A 22,894-nucleotide genomic window follows, 5' to 3' on the forward strand; every position below is an offset into this window, starting at 1 on the left:
ATTTTCTATTGCATATCTGTGGATGGTTGAAGTCAGAAAAACTTCACATCATTCACTAAGCAAACTATGTAAATGGTCTACTTTGCTAAATGAACAGCTTTTACTGCTTTGGTAAATCACCCCATTGTGAGGAGTACACTGTTTGCTTTTGTACTGCAGAAACAAATGGGTATGTAGCTCATCTTTTATCTCCTAGCAGAATAAATTACTTATGGATACATATATTTAAAAGCTTTGTTTTCATATTGCTGAACGCTATAAAGAATAAGCCCTGATTCCCCTTGAAAGATCTAGTAACATAGCAAGAGATAGAAGGACACAAAGAGAACTGAAGCTGTCAGTAGTTATATGCATGAAACATAAAGCACAAAGGCCCAGTTTTGTCATTGTAGTTAGGTGTAAATCTGAACACAATGCAGCAACTTTATTGTGAAACATGCAATGATTTTCATATTTTTTGTTAGGTTATAGTGGAAAAAACTGAATCTAATTAAATACTTGTGATAGCGCCCTTAATGGTGTGCACTCTTTAAACCTGCCTTAATACACAAATTACACAGCAGCTATCTAAAAATAATGTATTACCTACCCACTCTAAGGTGCTTAATTCCTATTTGACGCTATGGGCCTGAATTATTAAAGCTCTCCAAAGCTGGAGATGGATTTCTTAAAGAAATTTGCAAATGTTTTCAATCCTGGACCAGATCTATTCCAGGTTTGCTGGATCACCGAGCTTCACTGATTAACGTATATCTTCTCCAGCCTTGGAGAGCTTTAATAAATCAGGCCCAATGAGTTATGGTTCCAATTGTTTGTTGCTCTTAAACTGTCATTACTATACATTATCAATACAAAAAATCAAAACATACATTAGTATAAAAACTAAACACATACACAAATAAACATGTTAAAATGGTCATTTAATTTTTGTTCTCCTTAACTGGTGATAGTGGAGGGATGTTGTGTGTCTTGCTCTGTCCTTAAACCAAACTGACACAAGTTTAGACTGGATGTCATTGGATGTCTATTCTCTACAAAATATTTTATATTATAATGTATTATGCACATAAGCAATATATTATACACTTTTCTGCTGTATTTATGTTCTTTTAATGCCTTTTTGTTTATTTTTATTTATGCATTTATATGCTGTTTATCAGTTAAAATGAACTGTAGTTGATAATGAATTCCGGAATGACTAATTATCCTATTACAGCTCTTGGAAACCTCAATGTATCTTTAATAGCAGGTGAGATGCAGGGAGTATTAAGGGTCTGTCAAACTCAGTCTATCTGCAGGGTGCTGCTCATATATACTGAATCTATAATAATCTAGACATTCCAGCCATGACTAACTTAATGAGATTTTCCTTTTTATCTCTTTGTATCAAAAGATTTTTTTTCCCCAATGGTCATCTTAATGGACTTGAGAACAGCGAGAATTGGTGAAATAGCTTAGCTCCTTTAAAGAGCCATATCACACACCATATGTCACAAACTTTCGCTGCTTCTGCTTTCACTTGGGTTTAAACATCACAGGTCCGCCCCCATACTGTGTCAAAAGTCAGTCTGGGATCATGATCCTGAAATCTTCCCTGGCTGGAAACTGTAGCAAGCAGAATGCCATGAGCACGGACTAATCTTGCCATAATCATAACTGGCAATTAGCACACTCTAACCAGCTGTCAAGCAGCAGACCGCAAAGAGTGACTCTTCCATTTAAACCAACAGGAAAGCAGTGTGTGCACTATTTCAAAGCTGTTCTTTCCTACAGGGATTTAAATGACACAAAGGAGTCACCAACATTACCACTTCTACAGCACAAATGGCAGGCAGTTGCACACACTGCTCTACCTTCAGCAAGTAGATAACTTGCAAAATACACATACAAGCTGGAGTTGTCAAAAAGCATGCAATGTCAGTTGTGCCTGCTATAAATAACAGACACATTAAAAACTAACTAGGAGAAAAAATACACTAAAATCTTTTTCTTTGCAGTTAGGTGTTGGGTTGTATCTATTTCCCTATTGCTATAAGGATGGTCTGCTTCTACTCAAAATTCTGTTTTTAGGAGTGCAGTTTTATCTTTTGGTTTGTCAGCTACTCCTCAAACATGCATTAAAACCGCACTAGACCCACATTCAAAGAAAACAATTTCTCTAAACAATCACATTGATTAGTATAAATTATAAGTGTTACTCTTAACAAAACTTTACAAGTTCAAAAACCCATTATGTGGTTGTGTACAGCTACAAGACTTATCATGCCCTAATGTTTCCTGTTATCAGACTGAAATCTTATAATTGCTCACCACTGCTTTCCCGTGACTACAAGTCTTACCCCTTTTTATGCAGACACGTGGTAACATTGGGATGGTGGGAAATGCAATCTGGCATTTACTGTTCTTCTTTAATTTGATTGTCACATGGTCATAGGATTAATGCTCCCATCGGCCTTATTCAAGGGAAATGAGATGTAGTGTAGTGTAAAGCACATTAGACCATAAAACAGGTATTCGGTTTACTATTTTGCACTATTGTTTGCATTCACTTATTAATAATTTCACTATTAGAATTTTTCTTGTTTAATTTGAGGTTTAATTGGGCTTTAACTTTTTTTCCTGGATTGGAAAGAGACTGGTGTGTGGCTGCCAGAGCAGATAAGTAAATATTGGTATGTGTATAATTCAATGTTTCTCTGCTACATCGCTCTGCATATGGGGGATCAGGGAGTTAGGGGACACAGTGAAAAAAAAGTAGGAAGATACAGGTGACCAAAGTATAAGCCGAAATTACATTTTAATGACATTTAGGGGTTTACATTCAAGTATCTATTTATATCGTAAGCAATTAGTTAAAAGTAGTATTTTAAAGTTAAATTTCCGGCAGATAAAAAAAATTACAGTTCTGTAATTATCAATACATCACTAAATGTATTTAAACAGAATTGTGCTGAGGGGAAGAGCTGTATACATCTCAGGACTGGATGAGTAGAAACACAAATTCTTTAGAAGGTCAAACAGCTTTAGGTTTAAATGTTTGTTACCACTTATTTATCAAGAGATGCCAAAGTAATCAATATAGTGATATTTAGAAAAAAAATCCTAAAAATCCTACATTTTAGGCTAAACAATATTTTAATTTCCTTCCCAGTATATATGTGTTAAATTTACTTATCACCAGATTTACAATTGTACACTAGCAAAGCTCTATAAAGTCTCCAGATAAATATTGCCACTGCCAGTGCTAGGTAAATGAGTCACCAGTGAGGAAAACTAATGGTTTGTGAATGGTTTGCTACACTAATCCCCCAAGGTCATAGAAGAAGGTTGTAAGTGTTCCAGGACAGAATCAGTAAAGAATATTATGTAGGGATGCTAAAACAATTGCAATATATATGTAGACTTTTTTCATGGGGCTAGAGTTTCACTATAAATATCACAAAATGGTAATTATTCATCGTGATCCACCACTGAAAGAATCAATACTTACTCTTGCATTGAAAATGTCTCCAAGGCAAATACATGTCTCTACAAAGCTTTGACATAAATTGCTACTTTTGGCGACCTCTATGAAGTTTTCCAAGTATTTGATGCTTTCCACTATTTTTCCTTGGCTGAAAAAAAAAATCCAATAATGTTGGCAAAATTAAGGTCTTGTATTCAGAAAAAGACTTTTTTCATAGTATTTTACTGCAGAGGATAAATTACAGATTTCAGTAACCTAAGTGATCAACTCTAATCAGCACTCAGGACATACTTGACTACAATAGCAGCATTTTTGGTGGCCATACATTGATAAATATTTCAACAGATTCAATGTTAAAACCCATATAAGCATTACATCTAAGGCAAATCTATTAGAAAATGGATGACTGAGCGATATACAGATTGAACTTTAATTGAGAATTCCCACTCTTTGCCTGATCTATGCCACAACCTCCCTTTCCCAACTGAGTCTATAAATGGGGAAGGTCAACCAGTAGCAATCAGGAAAACAATCAGTATTTGTGATAAATCAATTATTTACCTGTTCATGCACCTATCAACCAGTGTAAGGCCAGCATTTCACTTGACCTGTGGCAACCTGCTGCTTCATAACTACAGTTTTTACCCTTGCTTGGTCTGTAATCTCTGTCCTGTATATGCTTCGCTCTGTATATGCACTGTTGTCCAGTGACTGTGCAGTGGATAGCACACACATAAATTGTTGATAGGCAGCAGTGATGAAGACAATGTACTGCTGAGCAGTGCCTATGATGCATCAATTGGACATTGTGACAGACAAAATATACAAGGTCATATCGCTAAACAGTGGGAATTACAGTAGGGTCAAGAGAGTAACATTGTATTAAGTTGATGGCATACGTGTAAAAGGTGTTTACTGAGACAGTAGTGATAGAAATATTGTGCTATTAAGCATTGAATGGTACATTTGTACTAGAAGTAGAAACAGACAGCGGAGGCAAACACATTGTGCTCTTGAGAGGTGAAAATAATTGAAATGGTGACATGTGCCAACACTTTAAATACTTAAGTAATACTCACTGCTTAGCAGCATATTGTCCTTGTCAGTAGCATAATGCTCCTCTATTTCCATCCCTTTTTCTATACATGCATTATCCACTGCGCTCACAAGGACAGTAAATGCATGCAATTACACATGATGCCTGCACTGATGATACTGATGATACCTGCACTGTCTAATATCAGGACTGTCCATACATATTATTGTATATATATATTATTATATATATATATATTATTATTATATATACACACATTTATATATATATATATATATATATATATATATATATATATATATATATATATATATATATATATATATATATATATATATATATATATATACAGCATTAACAAATATATAGTCCCTAGCTACCACACACAGAAGTCTTGCAGAATGTTCTCACTGAAATGATAATCTAATTGTTTATTACAGGCACACATAGGAAGTCAGGATGTAGACACCTTTACATGTATATAAGCAGATCAGGTAATATATCATTCTTTGCTATGCAATATAAGCATCTTGTTATGCAATATAAGCAAATGTTCACCTGAGCACTGACTAGTTACTGTTTTTAACCTTTTTAATTATATAACCCAATTTTTGAAAAAATAATGGTGAGTGGTCACAGCCATGGGGCCTAGCGTGCCAAGCAACAAATGTGAGGCATGTATCCCACATGTCTGGCACTACCAACTCCCAAGCCTTAGTGCCCTGTTGGCCTGGAGGCTTGCAACAGCTGCTACTGTTGTTCTTTTTATTATATATACCGGTATTACCCTGCCTTTAATGTCTTAGGCACCCCTGCCTGCTTTAATGTTTGTTCTAATCCCCAACATAATTAATGTGAAGCAAACTGAAATACAATCAAGTGAAATAGGAAATAAATAAATATAATAATAAAAAGTAACTACTACATACAGTTATCAGAACACAATAGTTTTCATATTATTAAATAATATTTATATTACTAATGATTCAACTAGTGCTTAGATCACTACAAATATTACAAGTAATCTAAGCTACCTGTTATCTATCTGTCTTATTTCTTTGTCCAAATAAAACACTGGAACATCATATGTAGTACAAAATCAAACACAATCTCACGTAAGAAAAGCAAAGGATTTTCTGAGGATAAAGGAGAAGCCTGTGATGTTAGACAAATATTAATTCCTTTTCTCCCAATTCTCCGAATGCAGTGCACAGGTGCAGCCTGGGGAGCATATTATGGGTATAATCACCAAATTCATTCAACCAGACCTCAGAGAGTTAAAAACATATATTCTGAGGAGCAGGACTCTGTGGTCTAAAGGAAAAGAACGAAAAAGCTTAGGGATATTTGTCTACCAAGGTGATTTCAGTTTCCAGATGGGCAAACGGGACATTAAACACCCATATCCCCTGACAACTGTCCAATTATGTATATCACACTTGGCCTACTGTTTGCTGTAGAAGTAATCAATAAAGGATGTGGTTGACTGAACATAGGTTTTGGTTGAGCCAATGCATGAAAACTTAATCATTTACTCAGAATGGAGAAATCAAATAGAGCAGGGATGAAACTACCACAAAGGGGATTCTTGATGGTGCTCAAAGTTTGGAGGTTACAGATGAAAGTATTAAGGTAAATGGAATCAGTGAGAAGGGAAATGTATAAAAATAAATAGATTTCTTCTAATTTCAGGCAGTATTTCTAAAGACACCAAGTTCAATTTTAAGGTAAGTACAACAGTGTACAACCATGCTGACATAATTCTCTGAAATAGTGCATCCAATTAATTTCAGGGTAATTGATTTTAGGACAGATAGTCAAGACTAATCAATTGCATAGGTGGAATAATTATGTTTATTTCCAGGAGAGTGGACACCTATATTATTGGAGAATTACTTAAAAAAAGGCACAATACACCCTGCACTTTTGTACATTGGAGAGGCTATCATCCTTTCCTAATTTACCTTTACCTCAACCCCCTCCCACAATTACCACTACCACCTTACCTCGTTCCTAACACTAAAATGCCACCCTTAATCTTACTCTGTAAATTGACTCTTGGCTCAACAATAACCTTTAAAATGAACAATCTACCATTAAAGCATTATAACACATTAATGTATTTCTAATGTTAACCATTCATCAATCATAACACTAACTTATATACCAACACTTATTTATAATATCTAACCATTAACTGTAACCCCCTAAACCACAAATATTACAGTGACTAGCAGCAAATAAAATTGTCACAAAGACACACACTTTAATTGACTGTAGCAAACTGAGATTCAGACAATTAACTCTAACCAATGCATTTAATCTCTCCTGCCTTTATTAAGGTACATGGACATCTGCAAATACTGATTATACATGTAAGTAGTACACTGTAATACAATATTGAAATACCTTTCGAAAAATATTTAAAATAATATAGTAACAGTAATAATATCAAACCATGTCAAATATTGAAGGCTCCTCGGGGCAAGGTCCTCTTCTCCTCTAGTGTCACTGTCTGTCATTTGCTACACTTATTTCATGTACAGCACTACGTAATATGTTGGCGCTATATAAATCCTGTTTATTAATAGTAAAAATAATAATAAATATATGACAGCTAGCCCTAATATGTGCAGCTCAAGTACACTAGGATGGAGATTAAATCCACAACCAAGTGTAGTTTATATGCTTAAGGTGAAGTGGATGCTGGACTTTATGTCTAGCTCTAACTTTTCAGATATTATTTTAAGAAGCATATAAATGATAATTCATTTTGTATGGCCAGTCAATGAGGTAACACTTATATGTTATATTAATGTTAGTGGTATGCGCATAAGATTCCCATGTGTGTGTATAGTATCTGTCTTTATATTATCTTCCCTCTATAGCACAAATCAGCAGGAGGTTATCCACTGTACAGTGCTGTCAATCTAACATATTTTTAGACATTGAAGGTTGAATGAAAAGGCTTTCAGGTGCCCTTTGATAAACTGATTGGAATGGAAAAAAAATTGTACCAGGTAGACCTATTTTAGCTTCGTAAATACACAAAAGCTGTTTAGATTATTAAAACAAAGAATGCCTGATGTGTTAAAATGTTTTAAAACAACTGATTTATGCATGAGGATACCTTTACGAAAGGTGTTTCAGAATATGGTAGTCAAATGCTACCTCTATAATAGAAGGGGAAAGAAAAATAATAGAAAATGTTCAATATGATACTATTTTGCTTTTAATATTAATTTAAATGTGAAATAAATTAAAAAGAAAAATATTTTACTTTGATTCTATAAAGATTAAAAACAACTTGAAAAAAAATCCCAAATGATTGTGCATGATTTTATAGACCACATAGTGTGCACATATCCAGTATGTAAATGTTTTAAGGGGCAAATATGCATATGTAGCTACCCCCCTTTTTTCACTTTATCATTCTCTCCACCTTCCATATAAAAAGCATGTTCTTCAATATACTAGGGTGAGATCTGTACACAGAAGTCATCCCTATTGTACAATAATTCATCCATAAACAGTCAACTCAGTGTGGAGAATTATTGGAAGACCATTGTTTCTGAAACCGTTGTTTCATCCGCTGTGTTGATGATTAGTTAATCAATAGTGTATGGGAAATCTTTTGATATGCAATAAATAATTTAATCATAAAACAACAATTATATTCATCTTACTTTAGATATGCTGAATGGCACTTGGTATAAAATATGAAATCCATTGTAAATAAAATTTGTTATACCATCAATCAGTAAACCCCTGCTAATCTAAGGATTGTGAAAGATTCTTTCCAATGACAACTATTGAACGTGTGTATGCAGATTTACCACTATCCTAGTCTAAAGATGTAGGCCTTAATCTCTTTAACCTAATCATATAAAACAACTTCACTTTAGCCCTAAAAGATAACTATTTATAGCAACTTCTAAAACCAAATCTTAACCAAACAATTTAGTTTAATATTAAAGGGGAAATGAAATTCTACTTTTAAACATGCTAAATCAGGCAGGTAATTATTGCAGAAAGGGACATATGATGTCCCTCCTGCAATAATCTCTCCTGCCTGTCTGATCACTGTGGGAAATTGTTAAAAAGCTGAGCTGTGCATGGGCAGTTTAGCTTTTGTTGCCAATATACCCGACAACCCCAGCCTTCCCTGCACTTGCTGAAACTGAATAAACTCCTGAATACTTGTGTGAGACCTATGGATTGAGGAATAAACAATTTAGAGGGTTTAGTCCCACTTTAAAGTGCCTATTTTAAGGGAAAAAATAATATTATCCCTGTCAATAGAACCAACTGTACTTTTATCATGCGACGGTTTACTTTAATAGCTGACAATGTTAAAATAAATACACTCCATGTGAAATATTTTTGCTATTATTTTGTATTAAAGTGGCACCCTATTAGGCAAAGCTTTAGTCCATAGTCCATAGTCATGTCACTAACTGTCCCTCTAAAGATCTCACAATCTAATGTCCCTATGATAGTCATATGTCATTGCCAGAATTTAGGGCCAATTTTTGTGAGGAAGTCAAGTAATCTAACTGCATGTTTTTGGTTTATTCTAGCAGATAGGCAGAAGAAAGGGATGTCAGTAAAGTTAAACCCTACACAAATGTACCTGACCCCCCAGTATACTTTTTCCAGGTTGTCTTACCTGTGCATTTGGGTCATCAGGAAAACCTGATATAGACTGCTGATATTGGCACACACAATACAGAACTACTGCAAAACACTCTGATTGCAGGCCAGACAGCTTGGAGCTATTGGTTATGATTTTGCAAAGATTCATCTCTATGCTTCTACAATGATGCATGTTGAATTAAAGTGAACCTAACTTTAAAGTTTAAGTCTGGTATTGCATGTCATTTTTTGTTTTTCAGGCTTTTGAAAATACCGATGTGCTTATACTCTCCTATTTTCTAGAATAATGTTCTGAAAATCTAACCAAGGTGATAGAGTGTTGGCAGGTCCACTGCTGATGATTTGCTTGTTGTCTGAGAATGCACAATATAAACATTAACTGCTTAGCTGAAAGCTAAGAGATTTTTCCTCTTTTTGGAGCGATAAGTATTAATTTTATCTGTTTCTCTGATATAGGTAAAGTGTCTCTGTTTTTTTAAATTTTTTTGGTTCAAAAAAGAGGAGCCTTATATTATGTGTAAATTCAAAATTTCTGTAGTCCCTAGTCCTTATTCTCTGGGATTATCTTCTGTCTCCCAGCCTCTCCAAACCATCTTACCACAACTGTCTACTTTTCTTTGCAGAACAGCTGCCTCCCATTACTTCTAGCCACTGCCATCTTATTTCCTGCAAAATTTTAGAATATCACCATGTCTTTATTTGCTAAAGTAAGAACCATTTTTAAGAAAGTTTTTTTTACGTTTTTGATACTCTTCATGTAAGTAAATATTGAATGTGTATAATTAACATGAGCACTGTATACTTTTAAAATTGAGAACATTATTCTATTAGACCACTGAATCATGAAATTTTCCTATGTATTGGCACACCCATATCATGGTTGAGAAGAACTTGTCAAAATCAGAAGCCCACATTTGGCTGCAACTCCTCACTTTACAGTATAATACAGCATTCGTTCCCCCCAGATCTGACCTCAAAAAGCACTGATCAATCAGTCATTATTGTCAGTCAGAATTGAACAAAGTGATGTGATGGGTAAAGAGGTAAATCTAAGCAGGGGTCTGTTAAAAACCTTTTCTGTTAAAAAGGCAACATTTGCAGCTTTATTTTCTAAATGTGTGATAATCCATAGTAAGCCTAGTTGGTTTTTAATTTTCACTGAATTTTTTTATTGATTAAAACAGGGAAAGTGGTCAGAAGTGAGATACCTGACTGCATTATCCAATCATAGGCTAGATAATATATGAAGATCTAAACCACAGGGAAAGCTATCATGACGCTACAAGGTATGATAAGGAAAATGAGGACCAGACCTCATTATGAAGAAACTTGGCTAGAAAACTGTAATTTACTTTCTACGGTATGTACCTGGCACCAATCCCAATGTTTTTAATCAAAGTTGAGATAATAAGTACCAAGAGAGAAAACACAATTAAAGGAGATTAGGGGGTAGAAAAGTGAAGAAGAGGGAAAAGAAAAAAACACATTGGAGGGGAGCATAGGACAGGAGTATATGCAGTGGGTAAAAGAGGTAGCAGCCCTAATAGAGCTGTTGACAGTCAACGGTAAACGGCATATACGTATCCAGCTATTACGGTTGTATTTGGGTGCAGGGGGTGGATAGGGGTGTCCCCATGCCCACTGGCCTCCATCAACAATAGATTGTTGTGGCATTTTGTATGTAAAAAAGTCAACTTACAAAGATTTTTGCAAGACAAATAAAGTTTCAATGAGGTTTTAATTGTAAAAAGAATAAAGGCACTTTACTAATATGCAGATTACTTTTCCTTATATTGCATATAATATATACTAACATAAATAAATAAATATACTAAACACCTCATTATACTAAATAATAAAACAAATGTTTTTTTTTGTAGTTAACTATTTCAGCTCACTTACTTTTATAATATCTGGCAATAACTTTGTTCTTACTTAGAATAACAAAGCAAATAAATGTAATTTGTATTATTCTGTGTGTAAAAAACTGAGATTTCTTTGGGAAATTTTGTTTTGCAGCCACCTTTTCCAGCAAACTTTAATTAATTGATGTATGTATTTTATATATAGTGAATATAGCATGCACAATGTTTTCTTTTATATCAGTGTTTTATTACAAGTGTACAGCAACACAGTAAGAGCAGAGGATAAAAAAAGCTTTGATGCTGTCTCATGCTGCCCTTTTAAACTGTATTTGTTTCAAATAATTTAGATTGAAAGGGTCATTCGAGAAGGGCAGTGCTTAGGATGTAAAGAGCCAGTAAATGGGAAGTGACAGATATCTAGCAATTGAAGTCTTTCACAGCTGAATGAATTGACAGTGACAGCAAGACATTGGAGTGCTAACTTACCTTTCCAGAGCCTTTGCTATTGCTTCATAAGCTTTTCCAAGGCCAACATTATCTCCAAGCTCTTTGGAGATTTCCAAATACGTATTTAGAAACTGTAAAAGAAAAATATTATATTATGATGATAGAAATAATACCCTTACATTTTTTAAGATTATTGCAGTGGCAAACATTTAAAGATTATATGTCTGCTCAGGACGATTGAACTGATGTTTAAAAAAAAACAGATATGTATACATATGTACATGTGCCTTGCATCACAACATTTTTAGAGCACATGTGTGCACTATACAAAATCTCTTTTATTGAACCTTTCTCTTCTGGATAATGCAATAACAAAAATTGCATGTCCACTGGTGGCTTTTGTTGTAGGGCATGTGTCACCAAGAACATTAAAAGTGCCTGCAGCCAACCTAACAATAACAAACAATAATATATTAACATTTATTATGCTATTTTTATGTGAACTGACATTGTTTTATTCTTACAAACTTTTATGTTACTACATTCCTCAAATGCAATTTGCATGGTTCTCTCTGTAAAATCAAAAAAATGGTATAATGTATTAAAACACACCACAAGCCATTTTTTGCATGATCAACTAAGTGTTAACACAGACAGTGTTAAAGACAGTTGTACCATCGTTTTTCAATTTTTATAAAAGGATCGATTAGTGCCAGGGGGGATGTTCAAAACTTGTGCTTCTTTTTCTAACTGCTTAGAAGTAGCTGTGTTCAATTTATATATCCAATCATGTACAAAGAAAATACTTTTGTTTAGTAGTATTATGAGATACAGATTAGCAAAGATATGCTAATCTTCATTCATCCCAGGTTTTCAGATGAGACTGCCAATGTCAGTTAGATATTTGTGAGAAAGGAATTATTCCTTTTCTTGATTAATAGACAGGAGACATTTTTTGTAAATGCATTTCATAAGATTAAAATCTAAAATCTAAAAAAAACTGAAAATTTAAAATACTAGTTCTGACATTTGTACCAGTAAAGATAATTATGGTGACATTACTGAAATCTTTACTGTAAAAGCAATGAAAATGTACATGTTTTACAAGCCTTTATATGTTTGTTAATTGGTCTATTTGCAGTGTATGGCTTATTTACTGAACTGGCAAGCAGTAAACGTAGTATTAATAGAATTAACACTGGCCTTGTAAACACAGTTTGGTAAATGTACTCAGTTAGCTTCAACTAGAAGTATAATTTAGCAAATTAATTTCCACTACCTGCTTGACTCTGGAGAAGAAACCCTATAAGATTTTATTGGAAATACATTTCTTTGATTTCTGGCAATCTAAATGCACTCAGTTATTTCACAGTTTGTGAGCAGTAAGAGTGCTTCTGCCTCATTTACAGCTCTAGAGTAGGATTCATACAATCAACTGGAACATTAGTCAAAGCGATCCCCAGCTAATGACTTCTGACATATGCTGCTGAAATGGACTGGGGAACCTGCTGAGCCTCTGAAGCTCTGGAAGAAATTGGAGACAGAGGTAGGTGACTGCGATAGCAGATATTATTTGACACTGAATATTTCTGTGAATATATCAAATAATATACTGATTTTCTGTGCGCCTTCTGCCAAAAATTTGATGAAATGCATTTTGTATTGTCTGGTATTTAATTATGACTACTAAAATATTATTCCTGAGTGGGAGCTAATGGTACCCAAACTACTGACTTCACATATCTTTTAAAGCCTAAATTTATGTTTGCATTATATATGGTACTGTTATTTGATTTTAAAACATTTGCTTTAACTCCACAGCAGTGTTTTAAACATTACTTTGGAAATACTACTACATAAAAAGCCAGTGTTTGCAAAATAACCTCAGGCAAAGATAGTTTTGTCTAATGTACTTTTGGCATGTGTACATTCATTACCATAACCCCCAAATTGGATATAAATGTCTTACCATGTTGTGCAGATCAAAAACCCTTATTCATCTATATTGTATGTGATTTATTGATAGATAAAGTACTCCATAACCTCTTAAGGTGAATCCGTGGCTACACTGTAAAAACTTAAAAGTAAGTATCTTTATACCAAGTATAAAAGTATTTACATAATCTAAACAAGTAGTAAAACGCTTCAAAAAGCCATTATTTATCTCTCTAGTTATATACATTTTGCAGAAATTCATTTTCAACAAAGCACACAACAAAGGTATTGAAATTACAGACATTTTTATGGAGGGCAAAATCTCTATGGAAGGCAAAAAGCCTCTACTGCAAACAAACACAATCTGTTTGTGCTCAGTTAGACTGATATCAACGTGAAATTTGGCAATAAATTAGCACTTCAGAAAGGGGAACAAATAAAAAAATGTTTTTTTTTTTGTTTTGTTTGACCATTAATAAATCAAAGTAAAGCAGCTTACTAATAAAAAAAAGCATTACAAAAGTGTTCTATTTTTGAAAAAGCACCACTAAAAATACTAGTTTTTAAAAAATAATATCCTTTAAACTCCCCTTTCCAGCACTTTCTTGCTGCTCCCACCTATATTTTAGCCGGTACTAAAATTCCCAGTGTTCCGTGTACTGTTACAAAGGAGAAAGAGAAATACTTTCACATAACCAGAATAACCAGATATTATCCCTGGTACTGGTGCCTAGTCCTTTTTGGAGACAGACCACTCAAGATCATAAGTCGGCCACTCAAGATCATAAGTCACACTAGATATTTTAACCTCCCTTTTAACCCAAGGCTCAAAATTAACCAAACAGTAAGATTAATTCCCTACATGTTTACCAGGTCTAGTATGACTATTGGGCCCAAATGTCTATACTTACCTTATAGACACGGGTACCATATTTACACAGTTTTAGCTAGATGCCAGTCAGTTGAATCACCCCCCTAAAAACCTGAGAGATTGGACAGGAAGATCTCTCCATTTGGGTTCTCAGATACACAATAAATCCTATCCTTATTAGGATGCATCATTTTTCTGTTCATTAACCTTACATTAGGAAGAGCAAAGCTAAATTCTGAGGAGGTCTATTTTGGAGACAGAAGTCCCCCAAATTGAACACAGTGAGGCTAGTTGCCACAACCCACCCAGAAAACAGTGGCCCCCAAACTATGGATTTTATTGTACTCGTTTATGTCCGCAATACCGGAATTTCATCTTCTATGGCCCCTGGGATATTTGTAATATTGCAGCTCATTCTAAAAACTTCCTTTTTTCCTGGTGCTCCTGCTGTGAAATTTAAGATACCACTATAACAGTTAAAGAGAACTTGCAAAATGATGAGCAGAGTTGTGTTCATGGTTTTAGGTAAGGTGACCAGGAGGATCCAGACCTGTGGGCCTAGGTTTCTGATTGTTAGGCAAGAATTTGCAATAACTCTTGAATCTCTTTGTTGCACTAATTGTTCCTTCGAATGCTAATGTTTCAGAAACATGCAGCTCAGCTTCATCTCTGGACATAAGTTATTTAACAAAGCATTGGGCAAAACACACAATGTTTAAAAAGGGGCAGAGTACAGATAATAGTAAAAACAGAAAGTTTAAAATAGAGATACAAAATGTAATGTAGAGAAAATGGCCAACCTACCAGCCTCCATCCCCTTTTTACCCACAAGATATCTTCTGGATAAAATGATGACTGTCTGGGCCTGTTAATATCACAGACAGTAAACGTCTCATCTCAAGTCTATGAGTACCACTATTTTTTTTTGTCAAAAATATTTTTAGTTACAGAAAAAAATATCAGATCTTTAAAGTTACTGACAGACACTTTTTTTTACAACATTGCAGCTGTGATTTACTGACTTTTTTTTCATTTTAGCCAGTACCTGGTAGTATGACCATTACTAGAAGGCTCAATAGCTTCATTTTCTTTGCCACTGGGCATTTTAATCGCATAACCCATGAACAATAAAATGTAATTATCTCTGGAATAGAAGGGTTCCCATGAGATGTACACATAAGGTATTGTACCACATAAAGGCCTACTCTAGTTCATCACAATAATACAAAATGTTCTGCTAGTGGCTATTCCTGGTTTTTACACTGCATGTTAATGCTGAACTGTATGCTAATTCACTTAAGATACCAGAACGATCTGAATAATATAATCATATTATTAATGACCGCACTTTGCTGCCTACACTTAAACCGGCAGCTCTATATGCTGTATTCCAGTGCATCAAAGCTTATGCATAGACTAAGTAGGTCATATCTTCTGCTCTACCTTGATCAAAATTTCAGCTTAATTCCTCAAAGCAGCTAATGAGGGTATTATGGCATGACCTATTCCTCATGAAACCACAAAGATTATCATTAATATTACTGTACTCACTGAAAAGCATAAAACCAATGCATTACTTTTACATGTAGCTGATTCATAAAAAAAATTGTTATTATGTGTCCAAAGCTTCTTATTACAAAGGAAACCATTTGAATGAAATAAACCCATGAAAAAATTGTAATTTATTGCAGTTCACCAGTCCTAAGATGTGATGATGGCATTTATTACCTGTTACCATTTCTGCTGATTTTGCATTCTAGTGCTCTTGAAACTTTCTGTTAACTGAACTGAAATCAGCCCTCCAAGTATTTTTTTCCCTTCTATGTTTTAAAGACTTAAAAACACAACCAACACATTTAAGGGCTAGTAAGCTGCAATATACAAAATATGTGTTTTTGAGTTTAGATATGCTTTACGATATGCTTTTACATTCTTCTGTAGCTGGATCTGCCTCAGCAAATGTAAAGTGAGGGAAATTTTAATTTTTTATTTGTTTGTGAATTACATTACACAAAATGATTTACAGAGGTACACAAAGCCTTACTGTACATTGTCTAATAAACCATCATCATTTTCACAGCACTGATACTTCTGTGGAGTTAGTCACACTCAACCAATTGCAAACTATAGGCTTTCATTAGGACATAGATGTCAATAAGAATGAGTAGCAGCCCTTGGAGGAAGCATCCTTTTTACTACAACAGTCTGAAAAATGCTTCATTGTTTATTAACCACCTGAGCGATAACCCCGACCTTGGTTTGGGGTTAAAATAATTACAATTATCGATAACCCCGAACTTTTCTCACTGTATGAAAATACAGTGAGAAAAGTTTGGGTTTATCGATCACTTACCTGGTCCCACTGCGATCCAGCGTCGTCCTCCAGCGTTGATCTCAAGCGTCGTCCTACAGCATCGGATGCCCTTTCCGGGAAAAAGCCGGCCGGCGCAGAAGAAGAAGCCGGCCGGCTTCTTCTTCCTCCGTAGCGTGTACGTCGGCGCGTACGATGACGTCGGCGCGTGTGCGGGAAATTCAAATTCAAAGTCATTCAAACACATTTTGTATTGGATTGAATACAAACTCCTGTATGCAATCGAATACAAAATAATTCAAATAATTACAGAGCACATAACTCGTAAATCCAAACTGTCATTTTGTATTGGATTGAATACAAAGTCCTGTACCCAATCCAATACAAAATAATAGAAAATATATTTATGTGGTTTTGTCTATAGGTATGTGACGGACACTAGGGAGGTGTTTTAGAAAAATATATTACTATACAGTATACCGAATTATCGTATTTTCAGTATTTTTCATTTATTTATGTATTCTTGTTTAAGCTGATTTTTGTGTCTTTTATTTAATTTTATTAAAAGTAATTTTTTTTTTTTTACATGATTGTGTGTTTCAAACATTTTTTATATTCATGATATCTACTAGAACCCTGTTCGGACATATTTCTGTAAGTTACAGGTCTACAATTTAAAAAACAAAATTTCATGAAAAACAGTGTAACGCTTTTGGAACAGAAATCTAGACATCAGTGTAATGCCCAGGTGGTTAATTTCAGTAATGTTGTTAAAAGTGTGGGTTATATTTTTACCTGAAAAAGTGGAAGGTCCCTTTGGACATGCTAATGGGCATGACTGGCATTGTAGAATATCACTTGGAGAACAGATGACATGCCTACAAACATCAGCCTTTCTTAACCTTTTTAACATGGTAGAAACCTTAAAATTACTTTCAAATCTTCAGTGGACCCTTTCTATTATTACTATATTCACTGCTCACAGTAAATTAGCAAGATGGGCAGTAGGAAGAATACCTTTTACTTTGCTGACCAGTGGGCCACTCTTACAGAAAGCAAAAATGATTAATGTTGTCACTTAAATTGACCTAAGAAGCAAAAATTGCTAATTGCTCAAGGAACCCCTAACAACCTCTGGAGGAACCCTGGTTGAAAAAACTTGATCTAAGTCAAGGAATGCTTTTGTTATTTACAAAAAAGGACAACTCATTTACAAAAACCAAGCATTCCTATAATATCACTACACACATAAATGTCGTTATTTGACATATGTCGTTATGGTTATTTTTTTTACAGAACCCCTTGTTTGTAATCTCTGTGTGGAAAAGTATTTGTCCTATAACATAAATATCCATATTTTTGAAAGGTAAATATAGTGGCTAGGAAGTGTGGTTTTACTCAATGTATAACATTTCAAAGTGCTAGCAGAATAAAATAAATACTCACTGTCATAAAAGATACATTTCTGCAATACAACAGTTTAAATTTTTCTCACTTACTTTTATCAACCTGCATTTATGAAAAAATGTATATACATGCTTCTAATATCAGCACAGACATATAGCAAATACAAAGTGTGTCATATGAATGTAACAAATACAATAATCCCAAGGAAGTAGAAATCTATGTTTTGTTATGCATTTCCAGAAAATGACACCGAATATACATGGGAAATCACAGAAAAACTAATACTGGGAAGCTCAATGTATTATTTATTTGCTTTCTGACCATCTCTCGCATTGAAAACATAAATCTGTCTAGAGCAATTTATCAAGCCATCCTCACTACAACCAGCTCTGGGTGCACAACAGATTTCGTATATTAAGTAGTATTTAGAGGAACATATATTTACTGAGAGTCAAAATCTTTCTGTGGAGGTAGAGTGCTTCTATACTTTCCCAAAACCAGACAGGCTCAGGAAAATCTAGGTTTTCCTTCATACTGACAGATGTGACAAAGACGGGAAATGTGATTCCTGCCAAGAGCTTTTATCAACTATGTCATAACAACTAGTAATAAGTGTAAATAATAGATGGCCAAGATCTAGAGGGAAACAGTAGCAATACTAAACAATGTTAGGTGCCTGCTGATAGGGCTTTCCGCAAGCTGGAATTCCCTGACTTCCCAGTAGAGTTTTGGCCTGACAATAAACAACAGTTTAATACTTTATCTAATCCCAGCCAGGAGGTGAGTTCAGCAGCGAGCTTCTGCAGATGTTCACATCCAATAATCTATCCATAATTGATGAAACAGGGAGGTCAGATGTAATGGTTCCTACTTTTCCATCAACAAATAAATGGTTATTGACAAAACAAGCCATTGTGGAGCAGAAGGCTGAGCGGTGACAAGCATAGGATGGAGCTGAGGCTGGCTGTGACAGGAGAACTGGGCTTTTCATGTGATTCTTTCTCTATAGGTCTGAGACTTAAAGTGACAAACTAACACACAGAACACCAGGAAAGTGCAAGGATGGCAGAGATGCATGGAAAACTACAGCAAAGACAGATAAAGAAACATACTTGGACATGGGTATTGGGTAAGTATGCATGCTTATTGCGGGACTGGAGCTCATCTCTTGTGATTACTGAAGAGTAGCTGCGGTTGTAGGGAATTCTACTGAATAAGACTTACAGTGATTGTTCTCTGTAGGTCGTGGGCAATAGTTTATTATAATTCATTAAATTTTATAAACCAAATGACTGAATAGGCAACTGAGAAAGTTATGACTGTGTAGTCAATGTTTCTAAACATTCACTCTGTACATGAATGTATTTATTAAAGTTATCATACAATATTTACATTTCTCCAATGAGATGTAATTATTAGGTTGTTTTCATATAGTAGGAACGTGCACCTTTTGCACTGATCATTTCAGTAGGTTGAGAGCACAGAATACTAGACTGTAGTCTCTGCCGTTGAAGTATATAGACTAAAACATATAGGCATCATTTTGCAGAATCTCTGATATTATACGTGTGTGCATAAATAATGTAAATGCGAGAGACCATTAATATCATAGATGCATATTAAGCATACTGTGTTTTTTTAGACATAAACAGCAATAAAAAGTGCTAAATTATGAAAACATGAAGATATTTATGTAATTAAATGTCCAATTAGCTCTTTATAAGAATCTTAAATCTTTTGATTTTGTTTGTATTTATAATTGCTGGCAAATGTGTTAATAACTTCATGCAAGATTTTTTAATAACTGCAATTTGAATTTGTGATTTTATTTCTAATTGAATTGCTCATTATATTTTTTCTTGCCAGAAAATGCTAATGATTGAAAATTTTCCCAATAATTAGTTATAATCTAATGATGAATTTCACAGCGAGACAGTATTGAGCAACACGTTGCTTAGATCTAATTGTAAGGTGAAATGCATTTGTTAAATGTAATGGCATGCAAGCACCAAGTAGCTCTGCAGGTTCCATTACAGATTGAATCCCATTGAGGAAATGAGAAATGCATATTGTTTTATAATAAATGATGTGCAACCTACTATTAGTATTTGCATTGTAATTTGTAACACTAAAACAGTATGTTTAACTGTTAAATTCAATTAAAACACATATTGGTAATAGTACGAAATTAAAAAAAAATATTTCCAATGATACACACCCCCCATGCATACACATATATTAACTGTCCCTGTCACTAAGCATATGAAGGAACAGACAGTAGATAGTTTTAACCCCCCCGCCCCACTTTCCAAACTCAAGAAACAGCACAGCTCCACTATACTTCCATCTTTGCAACAGTGATTGACATATACACCTTCTATGCTTCACCAATTATAGCTTGCTTTGTATTTTGTGAATGGCTAGTGATTGACTAATAAAAGATGTTTTAGTGATTTAGTGAGTGGGAGCTCTCACTGCGACTGCACCAGAAGTAACAAGAGATGTGCTCTCCATCAGGGATAAACAATGTCTGTTTCTGCATATGTATAGCAGGGACATTGTTAGGGAGCATAGTCATGCCAACTACATAATTATTTTTGTTGTATTATTACCAATTTGTTTTGCTGATTGGTAAAGTTATAACATAAAATATGATTTTAAATATAAGTGTATCAATAGCAATTATCTGTTGTGGCATACAGTATGAGTAACTGGAACGATTTGGAGCACACTGTAGCCTGCAGTACAATTCTGCAGTCAACCAGAAGTCTGAAAAAGCCCAAACTCTGACCCAGTGACAGGCCTCAGTGACAAACCCCACTGACAGGAATCAGTTCAGACACGTGGTGCTGACCCCCTCCAGTACAGGCTCCTCCCAGGACCAGACTCCACCCTAGTACAGACCCTCCCCTCAGTAACAGACTGCCCCTACCAGTACTGATTCCCCCCCAGTGACAGAATCCTTCTAATACAGGCCCCCCAGTGACTGACTTTACACATAGTACACATTATTGCCAATAACCCCAGTACAGACTCCTCCACCTGGTGACAGACTCTACCCACCTACAGACTCCCTCTAAGTGACAGATTTCTCCACCTATACAAATTTACAGTGACAGACTCTTCCCCAGTACAGACCCTCCCAATACAGAACCCCCAAAAGACAAACTCAGTCCGGTGACATATTTCCCCAATATAGACTCACCCAAAGTAATAGACTCTCCCACAGTAAAGAGCCCTCCCCAAGTGACAAGACTCTCCTCTGGAGACAGATTTTCCCAAATCTCAGTGATACACTCCCCTCCAGTAAAGACCCTCCCAGTACTGACACCCCTCCCCCCCCAGTTGACAGATTTCCCCCAATATAGAAACCATCCCAGTGACAGATTTTCATCTGATACAAACTCCTCCCACAGATAGACTCTCCCATCCCCCAACAGGAAACTTCCCTGGTAGTACTGGGCCCCAATAAACTTACTTGTGTCCCATGCTGGTGCTGCACTCTCCCTCTGACGTCCTCCTCCTGCTGTTTGGACTTTGCACAGACTGTCAGGCAGATCCCTCCACCCATAGACTCTGCAAAGGCAGCAGCTGAGTAAAGAAACTAATGTTCCTCCACTCGGCTGCATACCCACCACCTCCCAACTCTACCTTGTAGATAATGCAGGTGGAGACTGAAGACTCACTTCACCTAATGATGGGTTGGGTAGAACACAGGAAACAAAGAGATAAGGAATATTGTCTTCAACAATTGTATTACAGTGTCAGTTCCATTATCTGGATTCATTTACACTAGCACAATTTTCTGAGCTTTACTATTTGTGTGCAGTCCAGTTTAACAGAATATGCTACATGCTGCAATTTCAGGACATTTGCCGCCACCCTTAAAGTATAATTCCAGCCATAGCAATTAAAAAAATGAATAGCCCAATAAAGATAAACTAAAAAAACGGCTTTTGCTGCAATATTTATCCATTTAGAAATCTCCCCCAAAGTGCTTTTTTCTGCCACTAAATGTTCTCAGCATAATTATGTCCACTTTTTTCTGAGCCCTGGTTTTACTGAGCCTTTTGTCAGAACGGGAACTGGCTTCTACTGTCTTTTTTACTTCATCCCTGCAAATACAGGCACTGCAAAAGGCTGACACCAAGTTCAGGTACTTACATTAAAAATACATTTAAAGCCGACGTAACACCACATTTATATTATATAAATGGGTAGCTAACTCTTTAATATAGTAAAATAAAGTGTGTGATTTAAAAAAAAAAAATGTTTTTTTTGGGGGGAGGACTCCTTTACTTTACCACAATGGTAAAAACTGAAGAGGAAACCTGCAGCCTCCTGGGATACATCAGTCACATATCTCAGGAGGCTGCAGGCTGCTTCTTTTTCACAACTCGGGCATGTGCAGAAGGGGCTTTCCTGAAATAAAAAAAAAGTGCCAATCCCACGCACGCGCCATGAGATCAGCAGTTTTTTTTTACATTTTCAGGAAGACACGTCACTTGACCTCACACCTGTGCAGTGCGAGATTGGGTGGCGTAAGAAGAAGCTGGAAGAAGATTGCCACACCTGCTGTCCAGTTTGCACGGGAAAGAAGAAGGAAGGAAGAAAAATGTAAAATGAATGCTTACACTGTAAATTGCTTACATAGGAATATATATATACATAATATTCTAAAATAAAAAGTTCCAATTTTTAGTTCAATTAAAGCTGTCTTACAGAATCTTTCAAAAAGTTATTATATTGTGGGCAGTCATCTTTCATTTAAAATGTTCTACTAATCTATATTCTGTAATGCATTTGATTCTCAGTAATCATTTTCACCTAAAGTACATCCCATGCCTTTGATCTTTTTTAAGATATTGACTTCTGTTTA

The 22,894-nt window shown here is 35.2% G+C and overlaps 1 protein-coding gene across 1 annotated transcript in view; it reads right to left on the bottom strand.

The window, feature by feature from the left end:
* Positions 1-22,894, bottom strand: part of TTC29 (tetratricopeptide repeat domain 29) — a 126,622-nt gene that overhangs the window by 30,843 nt on the left and 72,885 nt on the right. Inside the window, exons 8-9 of the mRNA XM_072405889.1 lie at positions 11,531-11,622; positions 3,491-3,614 (exon numbers count right to left, since the gene is read on the bottom strand). Coding sequence (XP_072261990.1) covers positions 3,491-3,614; positions 11,531-11,622 — 216 coding nt within the window. The remainder of the gene's footprint in view (positions 1-3,490; positions 3,615-11,530; positions 11,623-22,894) is intronic.

This window comes from Pyxicephalus adspersus, chromosome 3 (assembly GCF_032062135.1).
Source record: "Pyxicephalus adspersus chromosome 3, UCB_Pads_2.0, whole genome shotgun sequence".
NCBI lineage: Eukaryota > Metazoa > Chordata > Amphibia > Anura > Pyxicephalidae > Pyxicephalus > Pyxicephalus adspersus.